The sequence below is a fragment of the Diplodia corticola genome, assembly GCF_001883845.1.
Source record: "Diplodia corticola strain CBS 112549 chromosome Unknown scaffold62, whole genome shotgun sequence".
Taxonomy (NCBI): domain Eukaryota; kingdom Fungi; phylum Ascomycota; class Dothideomycetes; order Botryosphaeriales; family Botryosphaeriaceae; genus Diplodia; species Diplodia corticola.
The window spans coordinates 1-15449 of NW_017971541.1; the positions used below are offsets into that span (position 1 = coordinate 1).

Below are 15449 nucleotides of genomic sequence, written 5' to 3' on the forward strand. Positions count from 1 at the left end.
CCCACAATCAAACAGCCGCATCCCTCAACGCGACCAACTCCCACGCCTTCAGCGCCTCCTCGGCCGTCATCCGCGCGCTCGCCGGATTCGCCCCCGTCACCACCCGCCCGTCCGTCACGGCGAAGGCCTCGAACGGCCGCGGCGGCCCCACATACGTCGCGCCCGCCTCGGCCGCGGCCTGCTCGACCGTCTTGCGCCCCCAGCTCCCTCCGATCGTGTCGAGCACGCCCAGCTCCTTCTCCCCTTCGGTCGTGAAGCCGGTGACGCGCTTGCCGGCGATGATGGGCGTCCGGGACGTCGCGTCGTCGAGGACGCCGGGGAAGATGGCGGCGCCGTGGCAGACGGCGGAGAGGACGCCGTTGCCGGACGTGTAGATGTGGGAGGCGAGGGATTGGAGGCCCGTGGCGGTGGGGTAGTCGATGAGGGAGGCGTGCCCGGCGGAGGCGAAGAAGATGCCGTACTGGGTTGTGCAGGGGTTGGCGCGGGTGTTAGTTGTGAGGATCGTGGGATTGATTGGCGTTGGGGGGGGAGGGAGATGTTTGGGAATTGACTTACGTCCTTCCAGCTCACGTCTGTTGGCTTGAGCAGCTTGTCGAGCTTGCTGCGGAACTCGCTGTTGGGGTCTTCCCACACTTTGCGGTCTTCGTCCGGTAGCCACTCGTTTTGTTGGCTCAGCCAGTCGGGCTGGTACGTTCCCGTCTCTGAGACCAGGTCGACTTCGAAGCCGGCCTCTTTGAAGACGTTGAAGGGGTGCAGGGCTTCGGTGATGAATAGACCTGTTGGGTTTCGGTCAGATTGAGAGCTGGGTACGAAAGCGAAGTGTTCCATGATGTACCGGTTTCCTTGCCATCAGCGTACAGCGGCGCGTGCGCCGATGTGATGGCGATCAAGGCTCTGCGGGGAGGAGCCATTGCGATTTACTGGAGTTGAAAGGGATGGATCTTTTCTGCTACCTCGACCTTATAGTGGGGTTCTTATGTCTCCAGAAACTACCCCGCAGCTGGAGGTAGCTCCATGGAGACTCGTATCGAAATCGGATCTTGCAGTAGATTATAGTGGATGCATTCAGGGCGCTAATGAGGAATCAAGGAACCGGACTGAAGCGCTAGCCAAGCTACCGCCGCGCTAAGTCGTGGAATATTCTGCTGGTCTCTAGACAAGGGTCCCCTCATATCTCGCTATTCAGACTGGATGTTTATTGTAGTAGTCTGGCAATTCGGACTATGCTAACAATTTTTTTAAACGGGCTCGACCTCTTGAAGGACAACCTACATAATGCTAGTATTGATAAATTCTTCCCCATCTTCAGTGCGAATTCTCACCATCATTTCCGCTTGCTATCGGCGCAAGAGCGAACATCGGTCCCCATGGGCGTGGTGGAGATTCTGAGACCCACTTGTGGATCTCATTGACTCCCCCGCGAACAGCTCTGACGTCATCATAATCGAAAAGTTGGTCTCGACCTGGCCAGTCCGATCTGAATCTCGATGTCCACACTCAGATGCCGACCGTTAACGACTGCTCCCCGCTATTTCGCCGGTGCAGCTGGGTAGACGAAGCCAATGTCTGGACGAAGATGCGAGTTTTGAAGCTTTTCTATGCATCCAGACGAAGCATCCAACTACTCAGTACTTAGGCTAAAGTGTCAATCGTTGTTGCAACCAGCTATGCAGACACATTCGATACTGGGAGAAAGTCGACAACGCTAGATGACTCTCGGCCTTCTTTGTTGCCATATACAGCCTGTTTAAGCAAGGTGGTTAACTCGGCACAATGACAGCTCACTTTTGGCTCAAGGGGTCCAAGGAGCATATATTGCATGCCTCTGTGGAAGCTCCAGTGATTCACGGCCTGGAAATCTGGGAGGCGGCTACCCATGGGGCATGACGAGGACCTCATCCTCCTCACTCCCTCACGGCCGGGTAGAGTTGGGGCTAGAACTTCTTCATCCCGGGGACCCAGTTCCGAAGGTAGGAGATGGTCTACTTCATAAACGTTCCCGCCCATCCTATTGTATGTGCAAGTGGAAGGTTTCAGAGGTGCAGCTCGATACACAACAACTCAAAAGCTTTCGCTCTGGGCAGGTGCATTGGAGGACTGGCATGAAGACGGGTCGGTTCCCGATGAGCATCCTAAATGTCGAAATTCCCCAAAATAGGATAATCCATGTCGATCAGTCAAGCCTTGCATGACTCGCGCGAACAGTGAATCGACGGACCCCCGACTCGCACTGCAGCAATCCTCCACCTCTCCCTACCAGAACATTATTGCGCAACACTCAACGCGCCTCCCACCCTCCACCGCGACTGCGAGGCCGACATTCTTTCCCACCGAAGCATTGCTCAGCGCATCCTCCCCTCCAACGCAATTGACCCCCACGCCCAAGGCATGTCGCAGGAGCGCCGCTACTACTAAACGTCCCGTCCTTCCTCCCCTCCTCGCGGCCTTCTGTCCTTGCCCCAAAACCACCACCACCAACGCAGCGCTCGACGAACAACAACCCCAGCAGCAACATCACCATGGACACGCAATCCTCGACGCACCTCCGCACCACCTCCGCCGGCTCCACCTCCTCCACCGCCGCGGACAACAACCAGAACAACAACAACAGCCTCGCAGGCGGCGGCATGGCCGTCCCGCTGGTGGACCTCTCGTCGCGCACGCCGTCACCGTACCCGCGCAGCCGGGCCGGCGCCGGCGCCAGCGCCAGCGCCAGCGCCAGCGCCGCCGCGTCCGAGGACGAGTTCGACGACGACGTGTACGAGCCGGGGCCGTCGTCGCTGGTGCGGCCGCTCGTCTCGGCCGACATTGGGGCGGGCGGCTCGTGGAGGCGCGTGCTGGGCAGCGGCGGCGGCGGCGGGCTGGGCAGCTTCTTCTTCGGGACGTGGATGGGCTGGCAGGTCTATGTGGGGCTGCTGGTGTTTTGGGTCGCGGGCGCGGGGTTCGGGCTGTTGTTGATGAATCGGTTCATTTTGCTGAGTATGACACCACATCTATCTCATTTACTGCTTTTGCTGGGGAGGAGGGAGGGGGGGAGCTCAGGCTGTGGACGAACGAGGAGTGCTGACTGAGTGCTGCAGCTGGTGTCTACAAATTCCCGTACCCGTTGACCATGACTTGGATACAATTGGTGCTGGAACACATCTTGCTGATTGGGTTTGCGGGCCTGACGCGCCTGCTGTCGCGCCCGCTGCAGAGTCTGGGACTCGGTTCTGTCGTGGCGCCGGCGACGCCGTTGTCAGGCGGACAGGGATTCAGGGCATCGGCGAAACAGCATGGTCGCGGCGGCAGCGGCGGGATTGCGGGCGGTGGCATCCTTGAGTTTGAGTGGCCGGTTGCGAAACACGTTCTTCCCTTGGCCGTCGTGTACATGGCAAAGGTCGTGTTGAGCAACATCTCGTTTGCGTAAGTGGCCCGGTGTCTATGTGTGTGTAGACGGCAAGCATGACTGATCCGTCTGTAGGTACGCCGCTCAAGAAACTTATACACTGGCTCGCATCGGCGTGGTTCCCATTGCCTTGCTTCTTGCCGGCAGCTCCTCCGTCGCGGCCAACTCGGTTTCCACGCAGTCCTCGGCTCTGACGGCCACCTTCAGCCTGCTCGTCGCTTCCATCCGCCCCGGCGTCCGCGTCACCTGGGAGAGCATCGTGGCCGGCGTCTTCTCCGCCCTTTTCGTCGCCATCTACCCCATCGTCCTCGTCCGCACGTTCCGCACGCTGGTCAACGACATGGTCCCACAGGGCGACGTCCTGACCGGCTTCGCCTCGACGGCCGGCACCGACGAGTCGGGCTCGGGCAGCCGCGAGGAGACGCGGGCGTACTGGCGCACGCTGCACTACACGTCGGTGCTGACGCTCATCATCATCACGCCCATCGTGGTGCTCTCGGGCGAGCTGGGCAACATCCACCACAACTGCTACTTCCTCGACGTGCCGTTCTTCTGGCTGCTGACCGTCTGCGGCGGCATCGGCGGGTGGGCCGTCTTCTCGAGCACGCTGCTGCTCGCCAAGGCGACGAGCCCCCTCACCGTCAGCTTCATCGGCGTGCCGAGAGGCGCGTTCCAGCTCATGGCGTTGAACAAGTTCAAGATGCCCGTGCACAGCTGGCTTGGCGTCGGCTTTTGCTGGGTGGCCAGCGCGTGGTTCCTTGTCGCTAGGAGGGACGAGGGGAGGGCTCTGGGTAGGCTGAGATTGGAGGGCCGGGAAACGGTGAGGTGATTGGGCATTCTGGGGCATTGGTTGTTAATAGAGGCGGGGGCGGATCATTGTAATGACAGCTGCGTAGGGAGCCTTATGACGTAAATGAGTGTAAGGTATAGACGTTTCAGTAAATAATATTGGGCTCCTATCATTATTGCCTTCCTACGCCGAGTCTGCCATCATTCACCTTTGCTTGTTTGAGAGGTTTCCGAGAAATTGCTCTGTTGGGAGAAAAGCTTCCGTCAGTGGATGCCCCGCACCTGCCCCACCATGACGCATCATAGCTTCACGCCAGATAGGTGCTGTCGCGTCGAACGACACTCGATCCCTCCAAACACGTCAATTGACGAAACAGCACCTCTAGACACGGCAATGGCACCCCCCCAGAAGCTCCGCGTCGGCATCATCGGCGCCGGCGAAGTCGCCCAGGTAAGCCATCACCCGCACATACCCAACGCACCCACCCACCCCCTCTTCCAACACAGCCAAAAAAAAAATAAAAAACCCCCCAGACCCTCCCTCTAATCAAACCCCAAACAGGTCATCCACCTCCCCACCCTCGCCCTCCTCTCCCACCTCTACACCGTCACCACCATCTGCGACCTCTCCCCCACCCTCGCCGCCCACTGCGCCGCCAAATTCCACATCCCCACCACCGCCCCCCACCCCGCCTCCGTCTGGACCAGCCCCGCCGTCGACGTCGTCTTCGTCCTCGCCGCCGACGAGTGCCACGCCGCGCACTGCGTCGCCGCCCTCGCCGCCGGGAAGCGCGTCTTCGTCGAGAAGCCGTTGACGCTGTCGGTGGAGGGGGCGGGGCGGGTGGTCGAGGCGGATAGGATGGCAGGGGGTGGCAGGACTTTCGTCGGGTACATGCGGCGGTATGCGCCGAGCTTCGTGGGGGCGTTTAAGCGCGAGGTCGTCGCGGGCGTGGGCGAGGTGTTGTATGCGCGGGTAAGGGACTTTAGCGGGCCGAATGGGGCGTTTGTCGGGGGGAGCGGGACGTTTCCGGTCAAGGCGGCGGAGGGGGAGGGGGTTGCGGCCGGGCGGGCTGCCGGGGAGGAGAGGAAGGCGTTGTTGGAGGGGTTGGTGGAGGAGGCGTTTCCCGGGAAAGGGGTCGTCGTGGCGGATCAGGCCGGGCGGGATGAGAGGTACGACTTGTGTCGGTTTTTGGGGAGCTTGGGCAGCCACGATTTGTCGCTGATGCGGGAGGTGCTGGGGTCGCCGGAGAGGGTGGACGGCGTCAGCGCGAACCATCCGTTTTATTCGGCGATTTTCGCGTACAGGAACAAGGAGGAGCTGGGGGGCAGGCCGTTCGCGGTCACGTATGAGAGCGGGATTGATGGCGTGCCCGAGTTTGACGCGCATTTGGCCGTGTATGGCAGGAACAAGCGCGTGGAGATCAGGTACGATTCGCCGTACGTGAAGGGGTTGCCGATCAAGGTGCGGACGGTGGGGGTGAACGAGCATGGCGAGGTGGAGACGAAGGAGGTGCTGTCGAGCTATGAGGATGCGTATACGGCGGAGCTGAAGGAGATGCACAGGTGCTTTACTGAGGGAGCACCCATCAAGACGACGCCCGAGGATGCGATGGAGGACTTGAAGCTGTTTGACATGATTTACAAGAAGTACGACGAGTCTGTGAAGAGGTAGAAAGTTGGAGCATCAGAACGACGTCGGTTAGGACCTTCTCTCAATGCTCACTGGAATCAACTGCTGACTTCGAATGAAAGCTCTCAACGTCGAAAGGCAGAGTTGATAGTACCTCCTCATCCATCCGCACGCACGAGTGCCCATCTGTACTCTTCATCATCACATTGTCTGTAACAGCTCTGCCTTACGTCGGCTTTGCATCCATTATTGGCTCTGTTGGTGCTCACCCTCTGCGGCGTCTGAGTGATGGACTCACGGAGTAGGATTTTCTGTTGTACAAAAGTCTCCGCCTTCTGACAATCAAAAATTGAGCTTTGATGGTTTGTTTACTTGGTTGATTCTCACGAGGGGTCAAAGCAAACGCATTTCCTCGAAACCCCACATACTTTCCCAAAGTGGCAAACGGACAGCCCGTCTCGCCGAAGCGGGCCGCGTCCGCAAAGTTTTACGGGGTACCGAAGTTGCTCGCGTGTTATCCCGTCGGGATCCCCGAGCAGCCGATGTGCAGTACTGCGAAGCGAAGACGGGAGGCAAACCCACAGACCACTCATTCATCTCGCTTGGTACTAGCTGACCCCCTCCCCGATTTGCTCCCGCAAACGGCGGCGCCGCTTGGAAGCAGATCAAACGGCGGCTCGAAGGCGCAAGGAGAAACATCAGCCCACCGGGAATTTTGTGTCTTACTGCGTAAGGCTGGGTGGTGGATCTGTGGAGATTGATCTGCCTCCCGTTTCAAGACGGACGGATGCGCCTACTCTCCGGGCGCGTGTACCCGCCAATCTCCGCGGGAATAAGTAAAGCGGGAGCTTTTGCATTCAGGAGTCGTTGATTGGTGCAAAGTAGGCCCTATTGCTTGACTATTCGATGCTACAACGCCCGAAATCAAACACAGGACTGGAGCATAAACACTCTCTCTCGCTTCTTCGGGCACGCTCCTCCTACCCTACCCAACCACCAGCCCCTTGGGCTTTCAATAAGGCTCCGGCCCCGCACCGGCTTCCCCCGCCTTGCGACAGGAGAAACCTTGATTCAAGCACCCACGTGGATGTAGGTACGCGTGGTCGACGGAGCTTGGCTTGCCACTGCGCCGGGGCGAGGCGTGCTGCTGTTGCGTCAATTAAGGGATACGGCGGGGGTCTGATGCTTCCTCTGCCGTGCCGCTCGGCTGCGCCAGGAAGCCGAGCAGAAGGATCCAAGCCCTTAGCCTTGACGTCCTGCCAAGTGTTCGTACACACGGAAAAGAAGCAGTGTAGAATGCAAAGACTCTTCACGGTGTCTGTCTCCTTTTCAGAAGTGCATTGCAAATTAAGTGAAAAAGTGGCACATAAACCAAATGCTTTTCTTGAACTTCGATCGCTGTTAAAGAAAAAGGCTTTTTTTGGACTCTCTAAGAACCATCCTGTCCATGCTCGCTGCTCTAGGGGGTATTTCAAGATACGAAAGCAGGGAAAAAAAAAAAAGAACCAGCAAAAAGCCGCCAGCAAGTTCTGTTTCCAGACAGTAGTTTTCAAGAAGCCTCACGTAAGACTTCAATTCTCATAGCGCATATAATCGATCAGAGGGGGGAGAGAGCCGGCCCGTCCCGCAGTTCCCTTCTCTTTCCCCCCCTTCCTTCCATCCATCTCTTCTCGACCAGCTGCTCACGCGTCCGGCGCCCGATCATCTATTGTTCAGCGTGTGTATCCACTCGGCAAAGTCTCTCCTGTGCTCCTTGTAGCCGTAGGTGAGGGCGTTGGCCAGGCCGACGTACTGCGTCGAGCACTGCATGATCTGCAGCCACTTGTACTGGTGGCCCGCCGCCTCGACGAAGCGGTTCACGATGCCGGGCATCCACAGCAGGATGTACAGGATCGGGTACGCGTTGAGCAGCAGCATGCGCCAGATCTCGCGCTCGACCACCTTGCTCTGGCTGCGCTTGCGGCGGTGCAGCGCCGACGTCGCCGACGTCGTGGTGCCGCTCGTCGGCGCCGACTTCGTCAGCGTCGATGGCGAGCGGGCGGCGTCGAAGTGGGGGGAGGCGTTGGACTGCATGGAGAGGCCGGTGTTGACGCCTAGGAGCTTGGCTTGCGTGTGTGTCGGTGGGGTCAAGACTACTTTGCGTGGTGCCCGGTTAGTTTTTCGAACTGCTGATCATTTTGCGGATATATGCAGCTGCGTGTTGTGTTGCAGGACGTGCGCGTACCTCTGCTCGGGGCTGGGTTCTCCTCGTCGATGACCATCAGGCCGCCGTTCGGGCCGTCTTTGAAGTCGCCTTTCGTTTGCGGCGCCGTTGCCAACGCGCTCAAGTCGTGCAGGCCGCGCCCGTAGTCGTACGAGTATGCGCGGCTGGTCTCTTGCAGGTACGAGAGACGCTTTTTCATGTAGGTGAAGACGTAGACGTAGATGGAGACGGTGATGATGATGATGGCAAAGCGCCAGCCGTGGCCCAGGGCGTAGCGCAAGTAAGTCTTCTCGGCAGAGATCCAGCACCAATTGCCGCTGACAGGCTTCATCTGGTGCATGGCGACGGCCGTGGTGCCTGCGTGGTTTTCTTAGCGGGCTGCACTGACGGATCCAAGGGTGCGGACGGCTCCTTACTCGTTGCAAGCGGGACGAGCCATACGGACAGACAGATGAGAATCTTCTTGTCAAACGAGGCGTTGAGGATGTACGACTTGAGCTTGATGGTGAGTAGCGTCACCAGCGCTATGGCCAATATGGAGAAGTCTGCCGCCTTGGGAGAGTCAGTCCACCATGCCGCAATACCGATTGGATGGAAACTCAATCCGTACCTGAACCGACATCTGCCCTATCCAGCCGTTGAAGGTGCACGCGCCCCCCGCCGTCAGCACGCCCTTGTGCATGACGGCAATCGTGCCAGACACGGTATTGTTGGTGGAATTGACCCATTCTGCGCGGCTCTGGTCAGAATTGCGAGCGCAACGGAGCAGTGTGCGTGATCAGGCATACCGGCGAATGTAAGGTTCAGGACGAGGGCATAGCGGAATGATCGCTTGCCCTGGCCGTAGCACATCCACGAGATGAGCACGCAGGTCGTGGCAAAGCACGACAGGGCGCTGCCGACCAGAGTCGGGATGGCCACTCTGGGGTCGTAGGTCATGTTAAAGGCGGGCATGGGAGGAGCGTTGCGTAGAAGGGCGGGAACCCTGACCGAAGACGCCGTCTACGGCGCCATAAGTTCGGGGCGGCTGTGGCGTACATATCGTCTGCAGAGATTGGGGAGCACCGGGCCAGAACCGCTCTCGTCATCTACAGGAGTCGCCAGGATGTTCAGCCCTGTCTCGCCCGCCGGCCAGGGTAGATTGACGGCCAACGCCACTTCTATTTTGCATATAGTTTCAAGGTGCAATGCCGCCAGGGGCGTCCTCGGCGTGAAACGGGGCGTGTCGCAAGTCCCGAGCGCAACTGCGTGTTCACGAGTCAATGGCAGCCAATTAGCGCGCCTCCTTTACCTAAACAGACCAAAAGCCTCGACCGCGACTCAGGCAACAACGCAAGCTATATGAAAGCCGACCTCCGCTTCAACTGCTCTCGGATGTCTTCACCCGACCCGAGCGGAGATGGCGGAAAATCATGCATAAGCTCCTCCAGCAGAAGCATGTCAATTTTCCAATCACAACCCGCCCTCACTTCCGGTCAAGCCACGACCCGCTTACTCAGCCCTGCAGATCCGATTTTCTGCTTCTTCATGCGGTGGGGTCTTTTTTTTATAGACTGTCCTCTTGCGGAGAAAATATGATCGGCTGTCCCTGAATCGAGAGCCAAGCTACTGTGTACGCTTTGGCCTTTCGGCATCTTCCTTGGAGCACTACTATTGTGCACTTTTGCGTCGGCTTCTCCACATCCGCACCCGAATCACACGCATATTCGAAACTGTTGGTTTCTTGTTCCCGGCAGATTCGAGCTTCAGACAAGGAGGCATTCGGCATTGAAAGAAGATGTCTTGTCGTCTGCAGGAATGAAGAGAGAGAGAGAGAGGGAGATAGGAAAACACAGCTGACACTAACTGGAGAGTCAGTCGAGCTACAAAAGACCAGCCATCAAACCCCAGACGTGGCAAAGGCCAAACGAGGGCGAACAAAAGCAACGAGGCACACCGGTATACGTCTCAGTTAACGATGCGGTTCGTGGACCATATGATCGTCGCGGGCTGGCCCATCTGCACCAAGCGTCAAATCGTCTCTTTATAGAAGCGCTCGTGGCACCCGGCACCGGTACGCCAGTCCCGGAACGGCAATTTTCGTGGTGATGATGGACGGATCCGACGAGACGCGCAACCTCCCGTCCACCCCCCCGTCAGCAGGCTCAGCCCACCACGAGCTCGATTCCGCCTTGGCTCTGTTTTGGATGGTATAGAAGGATGTGGGCTAAGATGACGCCTTTCTTTTTTTTTTCTTTTTCCTTTTTCAAAATGAGGAGCGAGGCGGACAGTGCACGGCGCATATCCCGCCCCACCGCGAGTTTTGGGAGATCCCTTTCATGAAGCGGTAGTGGAATCCATCAAAGGAGTGGAGGCTCTGACAGCAGTAATTGTGAAAGGACTACGTCGCTGATACGCGTGTGGGAAAGAATGGCTTTGGTTCGGATAGCGAGGCGCATGCGTCGTGGCGGCGGCATTCTGGAGAGCATGAGAGGAAGAAAGGCAACGAGGGCGACATACTGAACGTCATAGGGAAACGTGCGATGGCCAAGCCTCCTGGTTCCGATGCCACGCGTCCGAATATCCACCACAGACTTGACGAGTGGGGTGCTTACCAAGTCAAAAGGCCGGATTTAATCGCCCGCAGCGTCGGTTTCACATACTTCCCCCAGGATTTGACTAGAACACAGCAGATACCACCTGATTCAAGCCGTCACTTCATGCATACGACAAGTCATCTTCCGTCATAAAGATACCGCCATTTATTTCACACCAACTATCGATTGCAAGGGGATACTGCACTAGACGACACCCATGAGTTCTCCCTCTCATTCTACTCCAGGAGCAAGCTCCCCTCCTTCCTCAAAGTACCACCCCTCCTCATCTTCCTCCCAGCCGCTGCGCCCGTCTCATCCGGCAGCGGCGGATACGGCTGCGTGTGCGTCGCATTCGCCGGGCCCTCGCTCTGATAGTCGTCGGTGATCCGACTCTTTCCGTCCGCGAGGACGAGATCGCCCAGGACGCGGCGGAAGAACTCGAGGGTGGCGACGGGCTGGTAGTAGGGAGTCTCGTGGCCGGCGTCGTACAGGCGGGTGAAGCTGAAGTTGCCGTACTGGCGCACCACGCCGTACTCGGTCCCGTCCACCAGCAGCGGCGCGTATCCCGCTGCGCGGAAGGCCTCCGAGTCTTCGTACTCGACGGCCAGCGACACGGCCTCGCCGCCAAGCCAGTTGCAGATGTAGTCCGCGTCGCCGTACTGCAGCGCGACGCGCACGTTCTGCGCGAGGATCCACTCGAGGTCGGCCTTGAAGTCCGGGAAGACGAAGTCGCCGGTGGATTGGAAGCCGGCGTTGACGTAGCGCGAGTTGGTGGTTGTGTAGTTGATGTTGACGCCGAGCGCTTCCTGTGTCGAGGCGAGGTTGAGGAAGTCGACAAAGTAGTCGGGCGGCGTGGGGTCATCGTACGGATGCCGGATGTCGTAGACGCCGCGGTTGCCGTAGACGTAGTAAGGCTCTTCGACTTCGTTGCGGCAGAAGCTGGTCGCTTCTCGGCAGATGGTCCAGCTGAGAGCGGTCCGGTTAGAAAGAAGGAGTGCATGGATTGAGGAAGGAAGTTGCAAACTAACCCTTCATTCGTGGTGCGGTCGGCCGCAGCACAAGCTGCGACTTGGTCAGCGCATCCGCCTTCGCGGTAGTACGCATCTTTCATCTGGCTGTAGATGGTGTCATCAACGGCCTTGATGCCATAGGTGTTGTTGACAGCCATTTCAGGGTAGTACGGCGCTTGGATTGCTGGTTTGATCTGTTAGTGCGGGTTCGAGCTTGGTCTAAAGGGGAGGCCATGCAGACCCTCGTCAATGATGCCATTGATGATGCCGAGACTGTCCATCTGGAGAGGATAGCCGTCGGCACTACCATCCTTGATCGCTTCGCTTTGCTCGTAGAAGTACCTGTAAAAGGTGGGGCCATCTTTCCAAAAGAGTCAGTTGATGGTACCTCGACTGCTCCATATTATCTTACAGTGACCACCGTACGACTCGGTCCAGAGGTTGAAGGTGCGGTTCGAGATGTCCGGGTCCAGTCTCTCAGAAAGCTCCAGGAACGTCTGAATGAGCTCCCACGCACCGACAGCCGCGGCGTATGTGGTGTTGGTCGTGTCCGGGTCGACAATCGAGTACCGGCCGTCTTCCGTCACTTCCGTCGTCTCGTACGAGAAACCTACTCCGACGGGCTGAGAGAGGTAGAGCATGTTGGACTCTTCGTTCCACGAGTATGGGTTCCATTGCGTTTTCAGGTCCTCGGTCACATTGCAAGGACCGTGCTCTGATAGTGATCATCAGTGTCACAACTTCGAATTGAAGATGTGAAAGACAAGAAAGAAGAGGGATCCGTAAGGAGAGCAGTAGTAAAGATCAAAGCCCATAGGAGGAAGAAGAAGATCTTCATCCCACGTTGGCACGGGAGACTTGGCCGAACATGCTTGTCCGAACAGATGCCCCCATTCTAAATGGACGTTCAATCCATGATTGTAGAAGGGATAAGGATAACCAGGCTATTCAGTCCGGCCTGCATGAGCCTGCACCCAGCTCCTAACCTGGTGCGGCGTTCCCAGCTCTTATCCAAAGCGAAACTTTTTGCTGAAACGAGAGAAACAAGCTTACCTTGAAACAACCCAATCAACGAATCCGATCCCGGACCGCCGTTGAGCCAACTGCAACACGTCACGTCAAAGACAGATACCCCGATACTACACGAAACGCTTACAGTGTGAGCTGCATAGCACCCACGTCAGCAACGAAAACTCTCTCAAGCACCATCAAGGCCCACCAAAAAAACAAACACACATCTCAAACTCCCATCCCGCCCGTCCCCCTCGCCCCATATCCCCCACCACAACCACAACCACAACCACCCACCAAAAAAAAAAAAGAAGAAAAAAAACCTCACAGAGCACACTCACCGGCTTCCCCGTCGGATCCTCCCGCGCCTCGAAGAACCAATAAAACACATTGTACTTCTCGTTCAGCGAAATGTACCCGGCGTAGTCGTCGACGCCCTCGGCCGTCTCGCACACGCCCTGCTTGCCCGGCTGCTTGTACGTGACCTTTGCGCCGCCGGGCGACACCACCTCCTGCACGCCCGTCGGGTCGGCGGGGACCTGGCGCCGCTTGAGCAGCCCGCGGCGGCCGGCCGCGACGAGATCTTGCTGGTCGTGCTCGCCGGCGGTGGCGGTGGCGGCGGCAGTGGCGGCGGCGGCGGCGGCGGCGGCGGCCAGAAGTAGGGCGCGGCGGGGGAGGAGCATGGTTCGCTCGCTCGCTCGCTCTCTCTCTCTCTTTCTTTTTTTTTTCTTTCTTTCTGGGGGACCCTTGTGGCGGCAGACGGGCAGAAGGGAGGGACGGGAAGAAGGATCGCAAGAAACAAGAAAGCGTGGGTTTTGGGCCGGACGGTACCGCTCGGGGGGGAGATTTTAAACAACCATGGATTTACTTTTTTTGCTCCTCCCCTTGCACCTCACTTGCGGGGGTGTGGAAGGTGGCATGGGCGGGACGACTCGTTCATGCGGGATGGCTGTAACGGCGGACTGTGCATTAGGGGCATGGCTGCCTGTATAGGAAGCTGTGTGTGGGCAGAGCAGGAAAGCGGAGGCCAAGACTCGACTCGGAGGCGCTTCGGCGGTTGCGATTGTTGGTTTCTGGGATAAGCTATCTATCTGCTTGCATGGATGTACGGCGGCTGATCGCTCGTGTTCGTCGTTCGCTGGGCGGCGCCTATGTCGATGTGACGTCGGAGCGGAGCGGGCGGGATTGGTTGGAAGCTTGGCGAAGAAGGTTGTGACAGCTGTCAATGGCGATGGCGATGGGATTCTGTCTTTGCAGGTGGTGGCAGCTGGAAGGTGCGAGTGTTTTGCAGGTCGGCCGAGCGGCACGGCTGCGAAACGGCATTGTCGAGTGCTAGCTTCGACCAGCCAGATGGAGGAAGTCCAAGACAGCGCCAAGGCGGCCAAGGACGGCGACCCCACTCTGTCCGCCGTGGAGATAGGTACATATCGCCTTCCTAATGTAACTTGTAACTTGGGTGAATCATGTCATCGTGCTTGCCGTTACTGTGCATCCCTGTTTGGTTGGTCATTGGATGGGAAGTTGTTGCCGGTGTTGGGTTGCCGGCGATCGGCAGAGTGCTAACTGTAGTGCACCAGGTGGTGAAAGTAGTAATAAAAAGATCAGAGTGTGAACGTGACACGGCTCGGCGCCGACTCCGTGTCTGGACGCTTGGATTGCATTAGCTTTCCGTACAAGCCGTTTTCCCGACCCCAAACTCAAGAGTTTATTCTTGAGCCTCACTCTGCAGCTCCAACGCCGGCGTCCCGCAATCAGCCCGTGTAGTACCCGGCCGATCTGATAACTCTCCCTTCACTGATCACGCTCGAACACGCTGCAGGTGGCGATTCCTCCGATGAAACCCCCAGAACCCGTCGAATCAGCATGCATCATCCATCTGACTTGCAATTACGTCCATGTCGTCACCACCATCTGTCGAACCCTCCGGAAGTCTGTGAGTGCTTCCGCGGAAAAGGAAGAGTGGGAATCGATTGTCGGTACTGTCGACCGCTCAAAATGCCCATCCCGTTCGACATGTGGCTTCATGAGAGGATACATTGCGTGATGACATTTGTCTGGCACACGTCGCGGTTGCTTCATCACATGCAAATCCACGTGCACGCGCGACACCTGATTAGCACTTCTCATGTGTGACATCAGTTGAAGGGTCCAACCACTGATGTAAGGCAAGCAGCAAGTAGACGGGTCAAACAGATAATCCTTTACAAGCAACCAGCAGTGCTATGTCAGCATCATGATGCCCCGGTCGTTCGAGGGCTCATTCATTTGGAGCGCAAGCTGTGTCGAGCCATAGGAAAATAGAGGTGGTGATCTGTGGGTTGCACATCGAGGTGAACCTAGCCCATGAGCAAGCGGAAATAAATTAGAGTGGCGAGGGAATCTGAACCAATATGGCCATCACATATAACCCGTAAAGTCAAGTTGACAAAGCCAAAGATGGGTGCGCGGGACCGGTGCGCTTCACGACGACGATGATGGAAGATGGGGTATTCCGTTGGGCTCGAATGAGGTCTGAAAGCTTTGCTGGTGGGCTTTGGCAGAGGAATACTCGCTCCTGCATCCTGCAGATTGCGTAATAATGTGAAAGTGTACAGGCACTGTCGAAGAAAATTTTCGGAACTGAACCCTTGATCTGCTGCACCATGCACCATGCAGTGTGGCGTTGCTTCGCCGCAAAATCAGGCCACCGGGTGCGGCACCGTTGCTTCAGCCTGGACATTTCTTGGGACTTAGATATTCGGTGAGTGTTTAGGGCACTGGCCTACATCGGAACGACATGCAAGTAAACTTACGCAACAGCCTTGCGGTATGAAATCGCCAGATCTGAATTCGTCGAGGTGCA

At 57.7% G+C, this 15449-nt stretch overlaps 5 protein-coding genes across 5 annotated transcripts; 2 read left to right on the forward strand and 3 right to left on the reverse strand.

The window, feature by feature from the left end:
* Nucleotides 1-7: 7 nt before the first annotated feature.
* On the reverse strand, nt 8-911 carry BKCO1_620001 (chaperone protein hsp31; the record flags this gene model as incomplete). Its single annotated transcript, XM_020278044.1, has 3 exons — nt 8-460; nt 556-776; nt 836-911. The coding sequence occupies 3 exons, from the start codon at nt 909-911 to the stop codon at nt 8-10; spliced, it is 750 nt and encodes a 249-aa protein (XP_020126564.1).
* A 1608-nt stretch (nt 912-2519) lies between these two features.
* Nucleotides 2520-4217, forward strand: BKCO1_620002 (myo-inositol 2-dehydrogenase protein; the record flags this gene model as incomplete). Its single annotated transcript, XM_020278055.1, has 3 exons — nt 2520-2979; nt 3081-3405; nt 3464-4217. The coding sequence occupies 3 exons, from the start codon at nt 2520-2522 to the stop codon at nt 4215-4217; spliced, it is 1539 nt and encodes a 512-aa protein (XP_020126563.1).
* A 354-nt stretch (nt 4218-4571) lies between these two features.
* Nucleotides 4572-5849, forward strand: BKCO1_620003 (nad binding rossmann fold; the record flags this gene model as incomplete). The annotated part of the gene is made up of 2 exons (XM_020278066.1): nt 4572-4628; nt 4740-5849. 2 exons carry the CDS (start codon nt 4572-4574, stop codon nt 5847-5849), a joined length of 1167 nt encoding a protein of 388 aa, XP_020126590.1.
* Nucleotides 5850-7508: 1659 nt separating this feature from the next.
* On the reverse strand, nt 7509-8964 carry BKCO1_620004 (glucose receptor git3 protein; the record flags this gene model as incomplete). The annotated part of the gene is made up of 5 exons (XM_020278077.1): nt 7509-7939; nt 8032-8367; nt 8427-8562; nt 8621-8739; nt 8799-8964. The coding sequence occupies 5 exons, from the start codon at nt 8962-8964 to the stop codon at nt 7509-7511; spliced, it is 1188 nt and encodes a 395-aa protein (XP_020126567.1).
* A 1858-nt stretch (nt 8965-10822) lies between these two features.
* On the reverse strand, nt 10823-13290 carry BKCO1_620005 (carboxypeptidase s1; the record flags this gene model as incomplete). Its single annotated transcript, XM_020278088.1, has 7 exons — nt 10823-11552; nt 11615-11780; nt 11838-11957; nt 12009-12311; nt 12650-12699; nt 12753-12760; nt 12949-13290. 7 exons carry the CDS (start codon nt 13288-13290, stop codon nt 10823-10825), a joined length of 1719 nt encoding a protein of 572 aa, XP_020126591.1.
* Nucleotides 13291-15449: the final 2159 nt, after the last annotated feature.